Consider the following 22084-nt stretch of genomic DNA (forward strand, 5'->3'; position numbering starts at 1 on the left):
ATACAGAAAGTACTTAGCAAAGTTGATGGCTGCTGAGCAAGGGAGAGTTGCTTTTTTTTTTCAGAGACATAAGCCCTGAGAAGCCATTTCATGCTTTTGAAGATGGTCCCACACCCATGCACATATTAGGCAGTACTAAGTGGACTCAGTGAAATTTTAAACAGGAAGTTAAGAGATGACGTGGGGGAGATGGGAGAAGAATTGGAAAGGAGAGAATGGGTGAGGACTTCATCAAAACACCTTATATGCATGAATAAGTAGTAAATACAGTACTTTAAAAGAACCCATTTGATGCTATCATTATTAGTAGTATTACTCCTCTTCCTATATCATCTTTTGATTTCTCGTCTTTATTGGCTCTGTTCCTTATAACATGACCCTTAGGCTGGGGCTCTTCTATCAGTGGTCAGCTCACTTAACTGTACAACAGGAGGCCACAGAGTTTACCTCCTGAAACCTCACCCTTTAATGCCATGTCGGCAGAATTCAGCATCTCCAGGACTCTTGCTTGCCATAGCAAAGCTGGAATGTAATAGTCTTTGGATTGTGTATTTGGCACAGGGAGGACACATGAATGTTCATATTTTCTCCACTTTAGTTTCCCAGCAAATAGAGCACATTCACTAAATCTGTCATAGGCTTTTAAATATACTGTTTTTGTTTTTGACTTAAAATTCAGGGTATTTTTTTTTAAGATATAAACAATGTGGTACTCTTTCTTTAGAATTCTTATCTACAGCAAGGAGGGGTTTGTCAGGTTCATGTGCTTGGTGTTCACATGTGTTTGATATATGTCTGGATCCATACATATGTATGGAAAAGGTTTCTCTTATTAAAGCAGCTGTATGTTCTTATTAGCTCAACACCCACCCTTTTTGCTTTTGTGTTTGTTTGTTTGTTTGTTTGTTTGTTTTTGAGACAGGGTTTCTCTGTGCAGCCCTGGCAGTCTTGGAACTCACTCTGTAGACCAGGCTGGCCTCAAACTCACAGAGATCTGTCTGCCTCTGCCTCTGGAGTACAGGGATTAAAGACATGAGCCACTACCTCTGTAACAATTCCCATTTTGTGAAATAGTGAACCTTTACTACACAGAATGGAATTTTCTTCTTCTGGGAGTCTGACAGTAACATTTTTTTTTTGTCTCTTACAAAGGAAAAGGCCAAGTTAGTTGAACCCCTGGACTATGAAAATGTTATCACTCAACGGAAAACCCAGATCTACAGTGATCCCCTCAGAGATCTGCTTATGTTCCCCATGGAAGACATATCTGTGAGTGTACATGTGCTTTTAAAAGGAATAAGTACTTTATTTTCCAAACCAGTTCTTAGAATAAGAGTGTGATTTGATTTCTAGATCTCAGTTATTGGTCGTCAGCGCAGAACAGTGCAGTCTACTGTACCAGAAGATGCTGAAAAGAGGGCCCAGAGTTTATTTGTCAAAGAGGTAAGGGGCACAATAGCCAGCCAAAGAGCCTTTTTTCCATTTGTTTTTTTTTTTTTTTTTTTTTTAATTTTGTGCACCATGTGTGTGCAGGTGCCCACACTGGCCTTTTTTGGGTTCCCTGAAACTAGAGTTACAGACAGTTGTAAACCACCTGATATTGGTTCTAAGACATAAACCTAGATCAAATGCAATAGCAGTACATGCTCCTAACTGCCAAGTCATCTCTCCAGCCACCTGCCAGATGATTTTGGTATATATATCATATATCATTTATGAAGTTTAAATTCAAATTTAGTTTATAAATGGGAAATAAAATTACTAAACTTAACCTGTGTAACAAATCTGTATGATGTAAGGCAGAAGCTTAAACATTTATAAGTAGTATATGGGGTTTTGTTGTTGTTGTTTGTTGTTGTTTTTTTTTTTTTTAAGATTTGAGTACTTTGTCATGAACTTGAAGAAAGAGTTTTTAGAAGGACATGTGAATTAGGGTCTGGCCTTGTCAGTTGGGCTAGATCACTTCTTCTCAACCTTCCTAATACTGTGACCTTTTAATAACAATTCCTCATGTGGTGGTCCCCAATGGTAAAATTATTTTTGTTGCTACTCCACAACTATAATTTTGCTACCGTTATGAATTATAATGTAAACATCTGTGTTTTCTGATGGTTTTAGGTGACCCCTGTGAGAGGGTCATTTGACACCATCATACTTGATCCCCAAGTCAAGATGCCTATACCAACATTTCTCAATTAATTAAAAAATGATGTGGGTATTTCACCAGACTTTGGCTTATGTGTTTGAGACTTGGACTTGAGGTTGCCCTTAAATTCACGCTCTTTCTCAGCTCTCTGAATGCTGGGGGTTACAGGTGTGTGCCACCCTGTTCAGCTCTACCGGACATTTAAAATTATATTTCTTTGTTTTCTTTTTCTATGCTTGAAATGGATTTTCCTACTTTCTTCCAGTGTATTAAGACCTACAGCACAGATTGGCATGTGGTGAACTATAAGTATGAGGATTTCTCTGGGGACTTTCGGATGTTGCCATGGTAAGTTTAGAAGTTAAGGGAAATAGGAGAATTCTATTATTATTGTCATCACCATCATTATTATTACGGTTATCACTTAGTTTTTTAGAAAACTCTTCTGAAACTCCTGTTATAATTTATAATGAGTCAGACCTCAAACAGCAGCATATTTGGCTCATGCAGTATTTTGACCAGTTGAGTATGTTTTGAGTGTGCTCATTGACACTCTTTCCAGTAAGTGTGAGCTCACTTAGTTGGACACATCCATATTGACTACAGGATAATCTTTAGTTTATTCTGGAAACTATACGGACAGTTTTCCCAGTGGTGTCGGTGAAGAACTTGGAAGCTGTTTAAATCAGTTTGATACCTGCTGATATCCCTTGGATGAGATTTGGGGATAATCTCAGTGAAGTTGAAGAACTGTCATGAGGACTACTGACCCAGTAGTCATGGTCCAAGTTGTCTTTCTGCTCTTTCCTAGCTGGCTAGGTTTGAACCATCCAGTCAACCTGTTTGAGCTCTCCTGTCAATCCCATTTCTCTGCTGCATGACTGCTGGTCTCACAGCATCTCATCTAGGAAATATGGGGGTGGGGTCGGGGGAGACATTTGTGAAGCCCTCTGTAGCTTTCAAAAACATTTTCCTAGGAGAGAAGCTACTAACATTAGCAGTCCAGGTTCCCAAAGCAAACAAAACAGAAAGCTGAAATGACACAGTGTTGCTTTCTGACCCATGGAAAGGTAGAGTTCTGCCACTGCTGACAGCTCTGGCAGAGGTTCCTTAGCAACTTCTGCACTGCTTGACTCTTATCTGGTCTTTGTTTTATCTTTGCAGCTGGCTGCATATGTGGGAGTCCTTCTATACAAATAAGGCAGGGTTGAGGAAATAGCTTAGTCAGGAGTTTTTGCTTAGCAGAAATCAAACAAGCAAACAGAAGCTTGCGTGTTTATTCAGGAATAAGGCCTATGTTTGGGAAAAAAAAAAGAGCGTACTTTTCCATCTCTTGCCTTGCATTTTCTTGTTTTTCAGAGAATGAGGTTGACTTCAGGTTTTGTTTGTTGGTGATGCTTATAGGCTATGTTCAGAGTCTAAATTAATTTTCTTGCACTTTTAGCAAGTCTTTGAGACCTGAAAAGATTCCTAATCATGTGTTTGAGATTGATGAAGACTGCGAGAAAGATGAGGTAAGGATGGGGCTAGCTGTATGCCATTCTTAAGCTGAAAGGAAATTCCTTAAGGAAAGATGAGTGTTGCTGAAACAAGTGGCTATGAGTACCTGTGGCCACCTTTCTAGCCAATGAATGTTTTTCACATAAAAAATGTGATTACACTTCAATAACTATTGAGTGCCTACTGTGTTTATACCATTGGACCTTTCGTTCTATATATGGTCAATATTTTAAATATCTGTGAAAAGTGCTAACTTCATGTTTAATTAAGAAATGCGAACAGGTCTAGTTCTGTGTCTGCTAAATGTTGACTAAGTTGGATGACTGCTATTCTACTGATGGTTTTTATTCTATTTCAGGATTCATCTTCTTTATGTTCTCAGAAGGGTGGTGTGATAAAACAAGGTTGGTTGCATAAAGCAAATGTAAATAGCACCATCACAGTAACCATGAAGGTAGGAAATAGTTATATTCATCTATCATTTGAAGTATATTGACATATATAATGAATCTGAAGACATGTTTGTTTTCTAATGAATCCTCATAAAAAATCTTTTGTTTTAAGTTAGAATGTAGAATAATCGGTTTCATTATGGATTATTTAAACACATATGTCATAATACTTTGTTCTCATTTGTTCCCCTACCAAAAAGTTTTTAATGAAAGAATCTTAACAGATGCATGGAATTTTAAAGCTCCAACCTCAGAACAAATTTAGAAATGTTACCTTTTAAAGACAGATAATGAAGCTCTTAATGTCTGACAGAAGCTGCCAGGTGAATGAAGGAAATAGCTCTGCAAAACCAGCCACCAGAGGTTCCTATGTGGAAATGGATTTAATGAATGAATTTGGCGCTTATTAATACTAGTGACTGTGGGGAAATATATTGACATCTAAGATGGGGAAGTCCATTGTGTCCAGTAGCTTCATAATTATGTTAGAAACCTACCACATTAAGACCTACATAAAATAGTGCCTTAGGGTGGCCAGGCCTATTTGGAAAATGAAGCAGTTTGACTAGATAGTGAATTTATGTAAGGGACTGTGGGAGATAAAACCAAGAACACTGAAAGGCTTTTGTTTGGGAGGCAGCGAAGGGCCATTAAAATGTAGAGGAAAAATAAATGAGCTTCTTGAAGATTCACTGCAGAGAAATTATTCCTTGATACCAAATATAACTGTTCTTTCAGATACTCACTATAAGATCATGTGGCTTCCTGAGTATGATTCACAGTTCCATTAAGTATTGAAGGTCATTCTAGCTTTCACATAGCCTGAAAGAAGAAACCATGGATGTCTACCAAAGGAAGACTCAAATTCTATCTTAATTTAATAGTTTGCCTGTTGCTTTTCCTTCAGTGGCCATATCCTGTTCTCACTTTCATTTTCCAGCCCCTAAGATAATGAATCCAAGTTGTAGGATGTTTCCTATGTATCTGTTATATCAAAGCATGAGATTTTTACATGTGTGAGATAATAAGAGAATTGTTTCAAATCCACTTGCTAGGGTATCAATGTATTCTAAGCACCATACCAAGTTTATTTTACATCTCATATTTATATTCTGCATTTAATCTGAATGGCAGTTCCATGAAGAGAGCACTGCTATTATTATTTCTAGTTTCCAGATATGGTAAAATAGGCATAGTGAAATCTGATGGCTAAACAGAGTTCCAGGACTGGGGATATGGCTTAGAGAGTAAGGTGCTTGCTATGCAAGCATGGGGGCCTGAGTTTCGATCCCCAATAGCCACATAAACAAAACCACTGGGTAACATTACCTTCATCTGTAGTCACAGCACTTGGTAGGCTGAGATGGGTGGATCAAAGGGGCTGGCAGGCCAGCAAGGTAAATGAAAAGGGAGTTCCATCTTTACCAAGAGGCCTTGTTATGGAAAATAAGGTTGAAAATGATCACTGAAGACAATGTCATCCTCTAGCTTGTGCATGTGAATGCTCGGGTGAATACACCAGAACACACGTTTTCACATGCATGTGTGTGTACACCACACACACTTATATATATATATATAAACTAAATAAACAGAGCTCTAAGTTTTCAGAAGTAGGATTTGATCCTATACAATCTATTCTCTTGGCCAGTACATTGTCATCCTTAGTCGCTGAATGCCACATTGCATGTCCTGTCTTCAGGTTCAGAAACACACGTGTGGAGGTTATAGCTCTGTACAGATGGACAGAAAATGGGTCTGGGTTTTTACACTTTTTAAAAGATTCATAATGTACATATTTATATGTTACAATGTAAGCTCTCAATACATATATAAAGCATAATAAACAATGAATATATTCATGTAATTAGCATGTTCATCAGCCTAAATATGTATCACCATCTCATGAATGCATGTGTATGTTCATCCATGAGTGTGCTCCTGCATGTGCTTGTGGGGGGAGGGGGGAAACATTTGAAATAATCTTTACTAGCTCTTTTGAAATAATATGATTATGCTTGCCATCTGTACTATACTAAGCTGTAGAAATTATTCTCACCATCTGACTATATACCCTTGTGTGCTATAGATTAAACTCCATTCCTTTCCCCTAATATTCTCAAAATATTAAGCTGTTTTGCCTGTACCTTAGGTTTAGCACAGAGCTAAGTAAATATGCTGTAATGGCAAACTGGATTCATAAGATATTAGTAAGAAATTAATATTTACTAAGCAATTCAGAAGACTTTTAAATTATTTCTCAAATAACACTGAATTACCATTGGCTTTACGAACAACTTTTCAATTTCTTAAGAAGACATTATTTTAGGTTAAAAAAAAATCTCCAGTTGCCTGTAAAACAGTTCATGGTTTATATCTTCTTTCATAATTTTTAAAATATACACTGATGTGGTAGCAAGACTAACGAATCCCCAAAGATGCCCATGTCTTAATCCCTAGAACCTGTAAATGTTTGCTTACATGACAAAAGGGAATTCAAGTTGCTAATAAGCCAATAGGGAGACGATTTGGAATTACCCAGGCAGGCCCAGAATAAGCACAAAGCTCCTGATACGTGGAAGACAGAGGGAGGCAGGAAAGGAGAGTCAGAGGAAAAGATGTGAACAGAAGCAGGGTTGCAGAGAGATGCTTTGTGGCTAATTTTGGAGATGGAGAAAGGAGTTACAAGCCCAAAGATGATGGGTATCCTCTTGAAGCTAAAAAGAAAGCAAGGGAGTGGATTAAACCTATATTTTAATCTAGTAAGACCAGTCACACTTCTAACCTACTGAACTATATATAATGTAGCAAATCTGTGTTGTTTTAAGCCACCAAGTTTGGGGTAATTTATTATAGCACTAGAAAACTAATACGGTCAGCCAAAGATTGATTGTTCTGCTTGGCTGTAATCTATCTCTGAGGTTGAAAACTCCCACACTTACAGGGACAAGGTAGGAGCCATAAATTCATGGCATAGAAGTGTAAGTCTGAGGTAACCTGGGGACCACATGGGTGAGGCGAAGAGGTTAGCTGCTACTTTTTGTCAGCTAACCAACCATGACCTTGTCCCGTTGAGCTAGGTCCTTTGCTTTGTCTCTTTTTATTTCCATCTACTTGCTATGTAGCTGAGGATGAATGTCAACTCTGGTCCTCCTGCCTCTTATCTCCATGGATGGAACCCAGGACTTCATGCATGCCAGTTATGTACTCTCCCCAATGAATTGCACCCCCAAATAGGTTGTTTCTTCTTAAAGCCACCAGCCAAGGGACATTGCCCTCACAACCATAGGTGTCCTATCACAGGGTGGGAAGAAGCTCTTCTGAAGTCTGCATTGCTTCAGGCTTAATGAGAAGCTAAGTGCTCCCAGCTCAGGAGGGCAGCCAGCCCAGCTCTTGCAGTCAGGAGGGGCAGAGGTGTAACTAAAGCCAGAGGCTCATAGAATTAGAGGTGTGCTGGGAGGAAAGCTTCTGTTTGCTTCTAGTATGTGACTCTTCCAAATAAAGACTACTAATCAATCTCATTAAGCAAATGGGAAGATTATTCCAGTGTACGGTTAACTGAGTACATTTCCCTGTACTGGAGGCAGGTTTATCCTAGGTGCAGCCAGAGTTTCCTGCATGCTGGGGGCCTCTTTCTGTACTGATGCAATGGAAGGTTTAGCAACCAATACCACAGAACTGACCCCCAGAGAATCTTCTTTGATCAGAAAATCAATGTTTTGAGAGTCCTTGCTAACTCCCAGCAAGCCAGGAAACTGCTGCAGAAGGGCCTAGGTATTCATCATGACTCACTGGCAAATAACAGCCCACCGAAGCCAAGCGTTTCCGTGATGGGCTGTGGCCTCACCCCAGCCTGCGTAGCCCCTGGAGGCTGGCAGTTGTGCTTCTTCTGGCAAGTTATGTATTCAAAAGTTTTCAAATTCATTTTAAACCATACAAACAAAAAATTCTGAATCTTAAAAAAAAAATTCTGTTTGAATAGCTGGGCCTGGTGGCACAGGCCTGTAATCCCAGCACTTGTAAGATGGCTGCAGGTGGACAGATCTCAAGGCCAGACTGGAATATAAAGGGAAATGATGTTTCACACAATCAAATCAGGAGCAGTGCTATGTAGAATCAGTTCTTTAGGATGTTTGAAATTATACACAATAACTTCTGCTTTTTTTTCTGAGACAGGGTTTCTCTGTGTAGTCCTGTAACTCACACTGTATGTCAGGCTGGCCTCAAACTCAGAGATCCACTTGTCTCTCTGTCCCAAGCCCTAGGATAAAAGATCTCCTAAGACCTTTGAGCTGTCACAAATAAGAGAATCATGAATGAAGGTATAAGAGGAAAATGCAAAAAGGTCAGAAGATACCCAGCATAGTTCAGTTGATTTACAAAAGGAATCAGAAAACTAGTTATTTTTGTGATCATTTGAGAAAGCAACCATGCAGCCTTATGCAATATCAACAACGCAGCCAATGCAAATTATGCCTGGACTACTTTCAAAAATTAAACCTCCTGTTGTGACTGCCAGAACTCTGTCACATCATTCAAGTTGATTGTGATGGACCCTACAGAAAAGAAGGGCTGGCATATAGACTTTGCTGAGTTCTTAATTCTGGAATAAAAATTATATTTTCCCCAGTGTATTGTTCCCCCACACCAGCCCAGAACAGTTAAGTTTAGTCAATACCATTCACTGCAATTGTCATTATCTTCCCCAAAGTGCTTTCTGGGTAACCTCATTATCTGCCAACAAAGTATCACGGAGACATACAGGCAGTGAAAGAGGTGCTAATGATGTATCTAGCTTCACAGTGAGACACAGTCACTCTACAGAGTCACAGTGCCCAAGCATTTCCTCTCCTTAAAGAGGATGCTGGCCTCACACAGCTCTTGCAAAGGCAAAGGTGCTGATTGTTGTCTGGAGACAGTGACTTTTTTTTTTTTTAATTTCCAGCACTTGTAAATTGCCTTGTTGTGAGCAGTCATGTTAAGACAGGACACGCTTTATTACAGTGAGCAATTTCCTCAGTTTGTGCTTTCTAGCTAGTGAGAAACCACCCCATTTCAATTCCTGGAAAAGAACTGGAGAGAAGCTGAAGATAATCATAGAGAATCCATGATCACTTAGGCAGAAACTGCAGTCCCAAGAGGAGCCTATTTGGTTGGATTATCTTTCCTAAGTAGCTGCTAGAGACATCTGCTTTATTCAACTTGTTCCCTATCACTGAGTAAAATTAATGTGGACTAGATAGCTGCGCTATCGGGCATGGCCTTCCCCTGGTATTTAGAACTATTTTTCCTAAGAAGCATAATGATATATGGAATAAGGAAAAAATTTGATCTTGAGGGTGGTTTTTAGTTTAAAAGAGTTGCATATTCTTGGCTAAGCCTTGGGACACCCACCTTTGTGCATCTTCTTGGCTCAGTTTTGATCACATTCCTTAGGCTCTCTACTCCCCATTCTCAGCAATTAAATGTTGAAGTGCCTTGCTGTGTTATCGGGGTTGCAAGTTCAACTGTCTGATGTATGACTCACTTCGGGTGCCCTTCCTTTTTTTTTTTTTTTTTTTCCCTACAAAAGAGAGCCATTTGTTATACATCCAGAGTCCAGAAGTCTTTATTACTCTTTGACTGCTGAAGGATAATTCTCTTCTTGCTAGGGAGAAAGCAGCAAATCAAAAGAGGATTTCATCCAAGAAAGCATATCCAATATGAAAGTAATTGCTAGGAGTTCAAGGTCACTGTGTGTATTGGAACAAAAGAGGGATAAGATCTATTACTTTGATTTGCTACTCCATTTGAATGCTCCAGTTTACTAGACTGCACCTTACAGTAAACAAAATGGATTAATACTTGTTTATCATAGGCAGGGGGTTTCTGACTGATTTGCTTTTCTGTTTAATTTCTACTCATTTGCTGACTACTGCTCAAAATCCACTTATTTGATGCTTCCTGTATGCCCGACACTCTTAGGAATCATCAAATTCATCACCATATATACAAGGAATACTTTATTATACATTCTGGATGATAGAAGTATCACATGTGACCCTTAGGGCTAAGGTCCTCGTTGGAGATGTAAGACACAGCATAAAAATAGTTATTTAATGGGTGCCCCAATACCAACTCCATGAGCATAGGGTCTGATAAAACCAGGCCTTGAAGGAAGGGAATCCCTAAGGAGAGTAAGTGTGGGTATGGTATATAAAAATCATGTGCTAGATGAGCACTGGTAGCCATGCTAGGTTAAGTTGATTGATTCCTGAGTATCCTCCTATGCGTCAGTTTCTCTTTTTCTGATGTGGAGATAAAGATAGTGATGAGCACATAGCACTGTGTGAGTGGACATGAGCAGACACTAAGAGACACTAAGGCAGGAAAACATGCCAGTCATTGTTATTTTATATTATGAGGATTATAAGAGGCCAGGATCTGACACATGAGCCTGATCATGCCAGAAACATGGCACCATCAAAAAAAAAAAAAAAAAAGTTGGGTTTGTAGGCTCTTGCCTGTAGGCCAGTACTTGGGAACCTTAGAACAGGAATATCACCGTGAGATTGAGGCTAGTCTAGGCTGTAGAGGGAGAGTCTGTCTCCAAGGAAGGAAGGAAGGAAGAAAGGAAGGGAAGGAGGGGAGGAGGAAAGGAAGGATGGAGGGAGGGAGAAGGAGGAAGAAACAGGAGGCAAGGACAGCAGGAAGTTGAGCAAGACCACCGTTGAAATAAGTATGAGAAAATAATGTGTCCACAATGACAATGGAGGATTGTAACTGCCTTCTTTCATGGTTTCCTTCAAATTCATCTTAAAAATCTCCAGTGCTCAGCTATGATAGAATTATTCAGGAAAAGAGAAAAAATTACTTTATTTTCAACCCAGTTTCCCATAGTGTAGAATTATGAAATCTATTAAAATCTACTTGTTAAATCTATTAAAATGGGACAGGAGTGTATGATGATACGGAAAGAGATGAGTGATAGGGTGCCAGCCTTCTGGAAGGGGATCTCCAGAAAGACAATGCTTTTGCCATCCTAGTATAACTAAGTGTAAGTTAGTTTTCTCATAATGTTTTGGGGTTTTCTTCTTTACTGTTCCTTCCATCTTTGCATCCTTCCACCATTATAATTTTGAGACTCATGCTTCCCCCTTTTCCTTGGAGACAAGAATTTCAAAATGCAACCCCAGACTGGCCCTTAACTTGTAATCCTTTCACTTCTGTCTCACCAGTACTAGGATCCTGCTTTCTCCTTTTCCATGCTATCCTGCCATTCTGTTTAGTTTAACACATCCATTAAATAGAAGCCCCTACCTCATTTCTACATTGCTGCTGGCCCTCCTTCTCTGTCTCTTATTCTCCAGAGCATTCCTTCTTAGGACTTCTGCTTGATACAGTGTAGAGGAAGTACCCACACTCTAGGTAACACATATAGGTAAGCACCCTTGCGGTTTGTTATATAAGACGGTAAAAGGTTTTCCTAATTGGAAAGCAGGGTAGTAGGCATAGGCAGTCCACCTTTCCTGCTCATCTTCCATCTTTGATGCAACTGAGTGACAACCTTTGTTCCTGGTCCAGAAGAGGTCTAAAATGTAACTTCCCAACATTTCAGGGGCTTGAAAAGACTTGGTATGACATGATCCCTGAGATAGGCTAGTCTTGAGGATGCATGCTTCTCATTAGCTAAGGTGGGGAATTGTCATCTGTGTTTACTAAGAAAAATAATAAAGCCAAGGACATGAGAAGGATGTGGGCATTACAGAGAAGTAGCATTCTATTTCATGAAAGTGTTGATAATATGCTGGAGGATGAATTATCATGGTTTTTTTCTTTTTGAAAAACATGTATGTGTTATAAGCATTATTGTGGATTTTAAACAAAAGCTGACCTTAACAGTCTGGAAAGAAACAGTAAAATTTAAGAGATAGATAAATGGAGGTATATTTGGATAGGGTTCACACTGCAAAAGAGTGCTACATTGTTTACAGGTACTTACAGAAAAACCAGTCAAGGGGGCTGGAGAGATGGCTCAGCGGGTAAGCACACTGACTGCTCTTCCGAAGGTCCTGAGTTCAAATCCCAGCAACCACATGGTGGTTCACAACCACCTATAATGAGATCTGACACCCTCTTCTGGTGCATCTGACGACAGCTACAGTGTACTTATGTATAATAATAAATAAAATCTTAAAAAAAAAGAAAAAGAAAAACCAGTCAAGTATGGTCCTGAAAGAAAGTGGAAAGGAGATTCTGTGACTATTCAGGCAAGAGAATTCCAGGCTAAGGGCAAGAAGAGAAATGATTTAAAGGAATCCCTTTGGGGTTCTTGACTAATGACACATAAACCAGTGTAGATGGAGTAGTGTGATTAGATACACAGGCACAGGCTCAGGAGATGGCTTAGTTGGTAAACTGCTTGCCCTTCAAGCATGAGGAGCTTCATCTGATCCCCCAGAAGTAATATATAAAAGCCAAGTGCTGCCCTGCTTGTAATCCCAGAACCAGGAAGGCAGAGATAGAAGGAATCATGGTGCTTGCTGTTCAGCTAATCCACCCAGCTCTGAGGTCCACTGAGAGACCCTGCTTCAAAAAAGATGGAGAAGGCTGGAGAGATGGCTCAGCGGTTAAGAACACTGACTGCTCTTCCAGAGGTCCTGAGTTCAATTCCCAGCAACCACATGGTGGCTCACAACCAACTGTAATGGGTTCTGATGCCCTCTTCTGGTGTGTCTGAAGACAGTGACAGTGTACTCACATTTATAAAATAAATAAATTGTTTTACAAATTGTTTAAAAATAAAGATGGAGAGCAATCGAACATACACACATACATACACACAGACAAAGACACACAGTGACCTGTGGCCATATGTACCATGTTTTAAGCTATGGTACAGATGTTATTTATTTAAAATCTGTTATTATTGTTGTTGTTGTGGGTCTTTTTGAGACAGGGTCTCAAGGAGGCAGGATTGGTATCAAGCTCTTGATCCTCCAGCCTCCACATCCCAAGTGCTAGGATTACAGGTATGTGGCAAAATATTTAGCAATTTTTAACTATTTCGTACAAACATGTTAGATGTCAATGAGGTAACATGAGTTTTGGAAACAGATATACATTTTATCATGTTTAAATTTGATTGAGCATATATTCTCATTATTGTGAAGACTTTCAGTCCTTGCTTTTTTGAAGTGTGCAGGACATTTCATAATCACATTATTATGTAATAGCACCCCAGAGCTGCTTCTTCCTCTCTGGCTGTCACTGATGACCCCTCCCCCATTGCCTTTCCTCTGCACCTTCCACAGCTTGGATTTTGCTCTAACATTAGTGGGAAGCCAATGCAAAGTTTGAGAAACACTCTCTTTGTCGATGTCACAGGATTCTGACTCCAATTTAAGTAGTAACCACTATGAACTTAAATATGTTCTTTGTCCCTCTGTTAGGCAAAGTAGGTGGATATATATCCTGTAAAATAATTATCTATCGATATCCAAGGACTAGAGGCCTTTCAATGAAAGCTGTGATGTAGAATTATTATTTTAACATCTATCTTCTTTCTGAAATGTACAAAAGTATTTACCTGTAAACTAAATATTTACATCTTGGAAATTTTTAAGATATTGGGCTTCTGATTTCTTCTTGTTTCTGTAGGTTTGAGTTAGGATGTTCCTTTCTTCTTTGAAAAAATGGACTTCCTAACTTTATAGAAGTTAAAACCCTAACATATAGCAGTTCTAGAGAGATGCCTCAGTGGTTAAGAGCACTTGCTAATCTTGCAGAGGACTCGGGTTTCATTCTCAGCATCCACGTGGCAGCTTATAACCATCTGCAACTATGGTTGCAGGGGATCTGATGCCCTCTTTGGCCTCCATTGGCAGTGGTCATACAAGTGGTGCACGTACATACATACATACATGGAGGCAAAACACCCACACACATAAAAATGATTTAAATAATTATTTTCAAAAACAGGTACATCATTTGAATTTGAATTTTAGAATTAGAAGAGATCATAGCCATCTCCCAATCTGTTGTTCACTCACAAACTGTTGTCTACACAAGGATGGCTTAAAAACAATCCTAATCCACATCTGTGTAGTCATTGCTACTCTGGTATCCGAGGCAAGAGGATCAGTTGACCCAGGAATAAAAGGTTATCCTGAGCAATGCAGTGAGACCTCCATTTCAAAAAAAAAAAAAAAAAAAAAAAAGCAAACTAAATAATTCCTTGCTGTGCAAATATTGTGCTTCTAATGTGTGGGCTCACGAGTGTTTGTGTGTATTGGGGGTGTATCTCAGCCCAGGAAAGTTAATATGTAACTTGTTCAGTGAACTTTTTTCATGCTGTGGAGCATCTCACCTGCTAGTGTATGTTTGTGTTAGGGGGAGATAACTGTCACTAGGAAAGCTAATGTGTAACTTATTCACGTTCAGTGAAGTGATTGTGGAGTCTGACAAAATGATTTTCAAAATCATCTGATCTGGTCCAACCATGTTACAAGCCAGGAGACTAAAAGAAAAACATTGTCACAGGAGGCCTTGAATGATGGGCAAGATCCTAAGACTTTGACAGATCTGTTTCTTTCAACTGCTCTTTTAGGCAGATGCTCTCTCTGATTTGTGAACTACCTCCAGCATTACTGTGAGGAGTAATTGCTAAGTTGCAGGGAGTCATTTCCTACAATTTCATATCCTGTTGCTAATCTTGGAAGGTGGTGGCTGCTGCAGAATGTCTTTGCTTGGTGACACAGCTGTATGTGAAAGCATTTGTGCAGACTGTAATTTGACTCTAGGCTACACATAGTTTGCTCTTTGTTCTTCCTTCTCTGGCCTCTCTATGGGCCCTGCAAGCAGATTTGGCCAGCTGCATCTCTAAATCTATATACTTTGAGTTTTACATTTGGTAACATTTAACATTTTAATTAGGTTGCAAGTTTTTTTTAATCATATTAAGTTTGCCCAGAAATATTCTGATTTTTTTTATGTCATGAGATCAATGTCATAACTTTTTAAAAAGTCATATTTGCACCAAATCTCACTGCTCAGTAAATTATTCACTACAAACAAGCTCGGTATATAATTTTAGTGTTTTCTGGTTCCAATATTTTATTAAGAAATGTGAACCATTGTCATGAAAAATCTGTAAATGGAAAGAATATCATCACCAGTTTTGTTGTTTGTTTTTGAGACAGGATGTCATATTGCCCAGACTGGCTTTGAACTCACCGTGTAGCCAAGGAAGGCCTTAAACTCCTGATCCTTCAGCTTCCTGAGGGTTTATGGTATGGGCATGTGCCAATCTGCCCAGCTATAGTAGCCATTTTTGTTTAGTTTAACATTTTTCATATACATATACATATATATATACACACACACGTGTGTATAATGTTACATATATAATGGTATAATCATTACTTGTTAAATATGCATTCATATATAATGAAATACTTGAGTACCTCCCATCTAAAAAATCCCATATTCACTGATTTCAGATTTTTGGATTAAGGATGTATTCTTTTAAAATGCTTCTCTGGCCCCAAGCACTTTAGTTAAAGGCTATTCAACTTGTATATAAGTGTATGAAAAACATAAATGCACATACAAGCATATTTTCTGTATTTCTGAGTCTCAATAAAGTAACATTTATTTGAAGCACTAAAAAACAAGCTGGTGTTTTCTTCTTGGTCTCCCTTCTGTTGATAAAATATATTCCATATGGCTACTACCTGAAATAGAAGCTGCTGCATTTATCCGTCTAACTTGGTAAGGGGTTCTTAATACTGGTTTATTTATGTATTCATTCACAAGTAGATGGCACTTAAGTCCAAAATGTCTTTAAGCATTATTATTATCCTACTGCTTTTTATTTCTAAAATGAAACAGCCCATAACAAATCTGTATAATTTTACTGGTTCATGCTATAGAGAAATAAATAGTTGGTGTTTCGAAATTCTTTGCCAAAAGCTTAAGTAGTTGGCAGAAATGATCCAGCCAAATGATGTTCTTTTCATAATTAAAGTCCTTTAAATACCAGATCAAAGATCATAGTGGATCATCCGCAAATGGCAAGCTTAAATCTTAAGGCCAGCTTTTGTGAGTAAGACATTACACATAAGCATGTATGTCCTCTGTGATTACTTGGAGTCTATTTTTTTCTGTCTCTGTTACCATTCTCATTCTGCAGTGGTTTTAGACACACTATCCTGGGAAATTATGACTGGAGTAAGTTTGCCTTTCACTGTGATAAATGCTTGACACAGCCTGTTGTTTCTGACCTATTGAGAAAAAAAAAAAAACAACAACAACAACAGCATACAAATTTCGAAGTGTTCCTAAATGCCCTTTGCTCACTCCTTTCATTGAGTTCTATGGGAGTGTTTTGAGGGAGAAAGAAAGGGACAGCATGAAGGAATTCAGGCAGTCTTCCTCTTTTTCCTCATTCCTGGGGGCTTTGCTGTGAGTTGTAGCAAAAGACTAGTCCCACCTCTGATCTCATAGCACAGTCCTCTTGGGCATATTGATCCAGACTTCAGCATTGCAGGCATCCAACAACTGCTCTGACAGCTCGTGGCTCTCTCTGCTTCCCTGGGAGGAAGCTGTATGTAGGGTTTTGGAGAGCAAGATCTCTGATCCACTATAAGTGTCATATGAGGTAAAGGTGATGTAAATGTATATTCTTTTTTATGCTTGGATGGATGGAGATAAAACAAAGTTGGAAATGATCCAATTGTAGCTTGCAATTAGATGAAAAGGGATGCTGGGTGAAGAGGCCGGTGATTCATATGTAAAAGTACTTCATACATATTAAGGTGTTAGATACTCACCATTTCTTATATGTTTCCTTATCTGAGGGTAAATTACATACTACCTTTAAAGAAACAAGGAACAAAAATCAAAATTAAACTTATTTATTTATTTATTTATTTATTTATTTGGAGGGTGTGTGTGCATATATGTGCTTGGGTGTATGTATGAGTACAGGCTTGCAACAGCATATGTGTGAATGTCAGAGGACTATGTACAGGAGTTGGTTCTCTCCTTCCACTGCTTGAGTCCTGGGTATCAAAATCTGTTCAACAAGCTTGGTGTCAAGTCCCTTAACCTGAGCCTTCTCACCAGCTCAGAAACCTGATTCTTAAACATTTCTGGAGATTGACTGTTGTCCAGATATGGTAGCTGGCAAGACGTTTAAAATTTTTAGTTCAAATAAACATCCCTACTGTTATGAGTTTATGTTACAAGTGGATATTTGCTGAATTTCTCATTATAGGTGTTCAAGAGACGGTATTTTTATTTGACTCAACTTCCTGATGGTTCATATATTCTCAATTCTTATAAAGATGAGAAAAATTCCAAAGAGTCTAAAGGTTGCATCTACTTGGATGCCTGCATTGATGTTGTTCAGGTAAGGCTATTGCAGTAATCATTCTTTCTCTTTCGCTAAGCAGGTTGTTGATGAACAATTAAAAACCTAAGCATTCTTTCCTTCTTGGTTGATGCTATCCCCATGCCCAAACACCTATATTAAAAATCTCCAAATCTTCTAAGTACACCACTTTCATTCAGTGCCAGTATTTAAAGGTCTATAAAACCCATTTGAGTCTGACTCCAAAGTACTTCTTGATACATATTATCTTTTACTTCTGGGCTTTTTCTCTGGGTATCCCTTGTATTGCCTGTCCTAGAGTTCTGCTTTCTTTTTTGTTTTGAGATTTCTACTATTATCATTATTTTTATTATGAGTACTTGTTGTGAATGTGGGTATGTGCACATGAGTGCAGGTACCCATGGAAGCAAGAAGAGGGCATTGGATTCCCCTGAAGCTGGAGTTACAGGCACTTATACCCCCCTTAAGGTAGGTACTAAGAACTGGACTCAGGCCTTACGAATGAACAGTAGATACTACTAAACACTGAGCCATCTCTCTATCCCTAAGTCTTGCCTTCCCACCTTCCAATTTGCTGTTTTATGTGAGTCCATCTTCCTTTCTGAGACATACAATGGATCATTCAGTTGTATTTTCAAAACCTTTGGATCTTGATTTTCTGTCCCACAGGGGAAGATTTAAAGAATTCAAGGCCCATGGGGGTTTTCCTTTAGCCTATAGTCTAATTTCATTCCGTTTCATTCCTATATAAATCCATGTTCTGATCACAACACACAGTGTATTCTGTAGAATTAAGGCATGTGTATGGCTTCCTTATTTATTATTTATTTTTATGATGCTTAGAATTGAATTTAGTTTTGTGCATGCTAGGCAATATTTGTAGCCAATGTTTACTGTTGACACAAAACCTTGCTAAATTGCCCTTATCTTTTAAAACTTGGTTTAAATTCCATTTCAGCCTTAAAGTTCTTTCTGTTTCCTTCCTCACTCTCATATCCACAGGTCAAATCCAGTTCCATGTCCCCTGGGCTATCATTTGGCTCTTACCTTTATCAAAAAATCATACTTTAAATTGTGTTTTGTTCTCTTTTGGAGTTGTGTTGCAAAACCCCTGTCTCACTCATTCCTGTATCTCCTACAATAATTAATAAGGCTGTGCACACCCTAGGGAGTAGCAAATGTTTATTGATTTGGATTACTGGAGCTATAGACAAAGGTCAGGTGGGAAAGAGATGTGCAGGGAAATATTTGAATGTAAGTCAATTGACAGTGGGAAGGAGCCTTGAGCTGCTGAAGAGGGAGTGCTGATTAGTTCAATAACTTTATTTTATCTGAATCCTTATTTTCAAAACTGTAGTGTTAGATTAATGAGCTCCACATACTCTATCCAGTACTATTCCATGAGGTGCAAATGCAAAGAAATTAAACCTGCGAGCATCTGTGTAAATTCAACATATTTTTATCTAGTTTTGTTTAGTGTGCATGGTGCCGAGGCTGGAACTTCAGGTCTTAAGTACACTTAGCATCAGCCCCAGTCCAAAGGTGCTTTTTAAATACAAAATAATCACACCTTTGAATTTCACTCAAAAGAAAAGACAGGCACACATGATTTCTAGATTTTCTCAATTAGCCCTGATCTAGTTCCCTTTCTTTGTATTGTTCCCACAGACATCCATTTATGATTCCCTCTTCCTAGTATTTTCCAATGCATAAACCTTTACAACTTGCTACGCTGGTTTAATTTCATCATTTCCTATGCCTTGAAGACAGAAAAGGAGGACCTTCCTTGGTTTCTTCTTGAATAATGACCATGCAGTAGAGAATTATTGATTTATGGGCCTATGAGTCTTGACATGATTGCTGAGGCTCTGGAGGGGATACTATGCCACTTTGTTTGTCATGACAGAGAAGGTGATAAAAGAAAAAAATGTGTTATTGGGTTTGAAAACAGGATGGGTTTTTTCCCTTCTATTTTAATATGTAGTGTGGACCACTCCACATATTTTAATTAGAGTCACAGTTTAATGTGAAACCGTTATGCCCTTCTTTTACCCTAGTGATGTATTTGATACTGTTCATGTTGAAATAAATTGCATATGTGTAATAATGAGAAAATATAAAGGAAGCATTGTATTTGTTTCAGGTCATATTTTCACTTGCTTCTATCACCGAGTTTTGAAAATCTATAAGTAAAGCATGAAAAAAATTTTGAGTGAAGATAGCAAAATGCATTCTTGTTTGAATGGTGGTGGTTTGGTTTTCTAAATGTGAAGTATCCCAAAGGCCCTAAATGATTGATGCCAACTTCACCCTTACTCCATTTTGTTCCAAACTGGGAAGAGGTCTGGGAGTTTGTATACCTTATTGAAAGAAGCAATGATTTTGTGAAAGTATTGGTATACATATAGGCTGAGCTGACGTAAAAGTAACGTACAAATGAATGCATTTAATATTAAAGAGGGCAGCTTATCTAATTGACCAAGTGTTTTCCTTTCTCCCTTTCTCTAGTGCCCCAAAATGCGCCGTCATGCTTTTGAACTCAAGATGTTAGATAAGTATAGCCATTATCTGGCAGCTGAAACGGAGCAGGAAATGGAGGAATGGTTGATAACGTTGAAAAAGATTATTCAGATCAATACTGACAGTTTAGTGCAAGAGAAAAAGGACACAGTCGAGGCAATACAAGGTAAGGATTTGGAAATGATTGGCTCTTGAGGTAAAGCCCTCATTTTTAATCCATAGAAACATCCTTTGGGTTAGGTGAAGATAGAACCTTAATATTGAAGGCTAACCTGCTTCTTTATGAACAGTGGCTTCAGAAGAGGTTTTTCAAAGAGTTGGTACTGCACAGGACCTGACATTTAAAACACACTCGTAAGAAATTTGCACCAGATTTTCAAAAGTCCATTAAAGCTTCTCCTGTGCTTTCATAATCCCAATTCTTTGTCATAAATCTAGTAGGAAAGGATGGAGTGGGAGCCAGGAGAGTCCTCTTAGGTAATTAGTAACGGTCTGTATGGTTTGGAACATCTGCTTTTAATGAATTTGCAGAGGAGGAAACTAGCAGCCAAGGAAAAGCCGAGAACATCATGGCCAGTTTGGAAAGGAGCATGCATCCGGAACTGATGAAGGTATATCTTTCTTATGGCAGCTCGCCTTCCCCTGACACAAGGCAGGGCAAGCTAGTAAGGTTTTAGTGCTAGATTTCATTTGGAAATGTCACTTTCAAGTTCAGAACCCCACCAAACTTGTTAAACAGGTAGAGAGAAAAGACGCAGTCTAAATGATGCACTTGAAAGTGTCCACTCTCAGTGTGGAAAATCTTTTTTCTCTTTCTTTCTTTCTTTCTTTCTTTCTTTCTTTCTTTCTTTCTTTCTTTCTTTCTTTCTTTCTTTTTATAGACACATGAGAAAAGAAGAAAAAAGCATTCTAAGCTTTTGTAACACCTATTTTGTCTATTTTTATTCAATTTGATTTGATATATAATTAAATAAATATTCTTCTTTCAATGGGCTAATGATGCAGTTCCTGCAAATGATATTCAGCCCAAAGACACATGGTAATTTCTTTTGTAAATTATGCAAATAACTTATTCAGATAAAGACTTCGGTGAGCAGCTATTGTTTGTATTCTTTTACCCTTCTTTGTGGAGTTTGAAATGAACAAATCTTGAAAGTAGACAGTTATTACCATGTGTATCTTACTCTGTGTTCTATGTTATAATTAATTGAAAGTGACAAAACCACTTATTTGTTTCAATCGTTGCTGAGTCTACGTACATTTTTACTTTATTCATTTCCCTGGCCTGGTGATACAAACTTATTTCTGTTTTTCTCTTTTCAATTTAGCCCTCTCTTTAAAAATTTAAAACGTCTTTAAATTACTACACTGTACTCATGACCTCATTGCTGTCTATGCTTTAGTGGATTTTAGTCGAATCCTTTTTATATTTTTCAGTCATAATAGACTGTGCAGTTCCTTATCTTCGCTAAGACGATAGAATCAGCACTGTATATGATAACAGGTGAAAAGCACTATGGAGATGTCAGATATGGTATTGGTCTCTTTTATTTCTTGTTTGCATCCAAAGTCTTTTAGACTTACATTTTTACACTGAGTACTAAATGTAGAATATTTTAGATCTTATGGAAATATATAAAGATCAGATTTGTTTCTTATTATGAGTCTCAATAATGTGATACAGCGGTGATGAAGCTGTATAAATGACATGGCTAACTGGTATTTAGCATTGTTTTGAAGGAAAGTAGCAACATTACATGGCTTTTTACATTTTAGTATGGCAGAGAAACAGAACAGCTGAACAAACTCAGTAGAGGAGACGGAAGACAGAATCTCTTTTCTTTCGACTCAGAAGTTCAGGTATTGATCTATTTCTAATTCAAACTTGATTGAGATTGTTTTAGATTTGTCTTATTCACTTTGAACTTGTGTGTTGACTGAATCTTCATTTAATAAGACTGTTAATAGCATGGGGCTGAATGTATATATCTTTTTCTCAGTCCTTTCATCTTGCTGTTCACCATGGATAAATTAGATAATGCATAGCAATAATTTCAGTATTCTCTGGATCCATTAAGTACACCTGTCATC

At 38.2% G+C, this 22084-nt stretch overlaps 1 protein-coding gene across 3 annotated transcripts in view; it reads left to right on the forward strand.

Moving 5' to 3' along the window:
• Dock11 (dedicator of cytokinesis 11) overlaps positions 1-22084 on the forward strand; it is a 180794-nt gene that overhangs the window by 48159 nt on the left and 110551 nt on the right. For all 3 annotated transcript variants that reach the window (XM_085838173.1, XM_029473424.2, XM_021154032.3), the window contains exons 2-10: positions 1153-1269; positions 1354-1443; positions 2412-2494; positions 3591-3660; positions 4005-4100; positions 17357-17491; positions 19982-20159; positions 20525-20604; positions 21770-21853. In XM_085838173.1, the coding sequence (XP_085694299.1) occupies positions 1153-1269; positions 1354-1443; positions 2412-2494; positions 3591-3660; positions 4005-4100; positions 17357-17491; positions 19982-20159; positions 20525-20604; positions 21770-21853 (933 nt within the window). The remainder of the gene's footprint in view (positions 1-1152; positions 1270-1353; positions 1444-2411; positions 2495-3590; positions 3661-4004; positions 4101-17356; positions 17492-19981; positions 20160-20524; positions 20605-21769; positions 21854-22084) is intronic.

This window comes from Mus caroli, unplaced genomic scaffold, assembly GCF_978045245.1.
Source record: "Mus caroli unplaced genomic scaffold, Mus_caroli_1 scaffold_5, whole genome shotgun sequence".
NCBI lineage: Eukaryota > Metazoa > Chordata > Mammalia > Rodentia > Muridae > Mus > Mus caroli.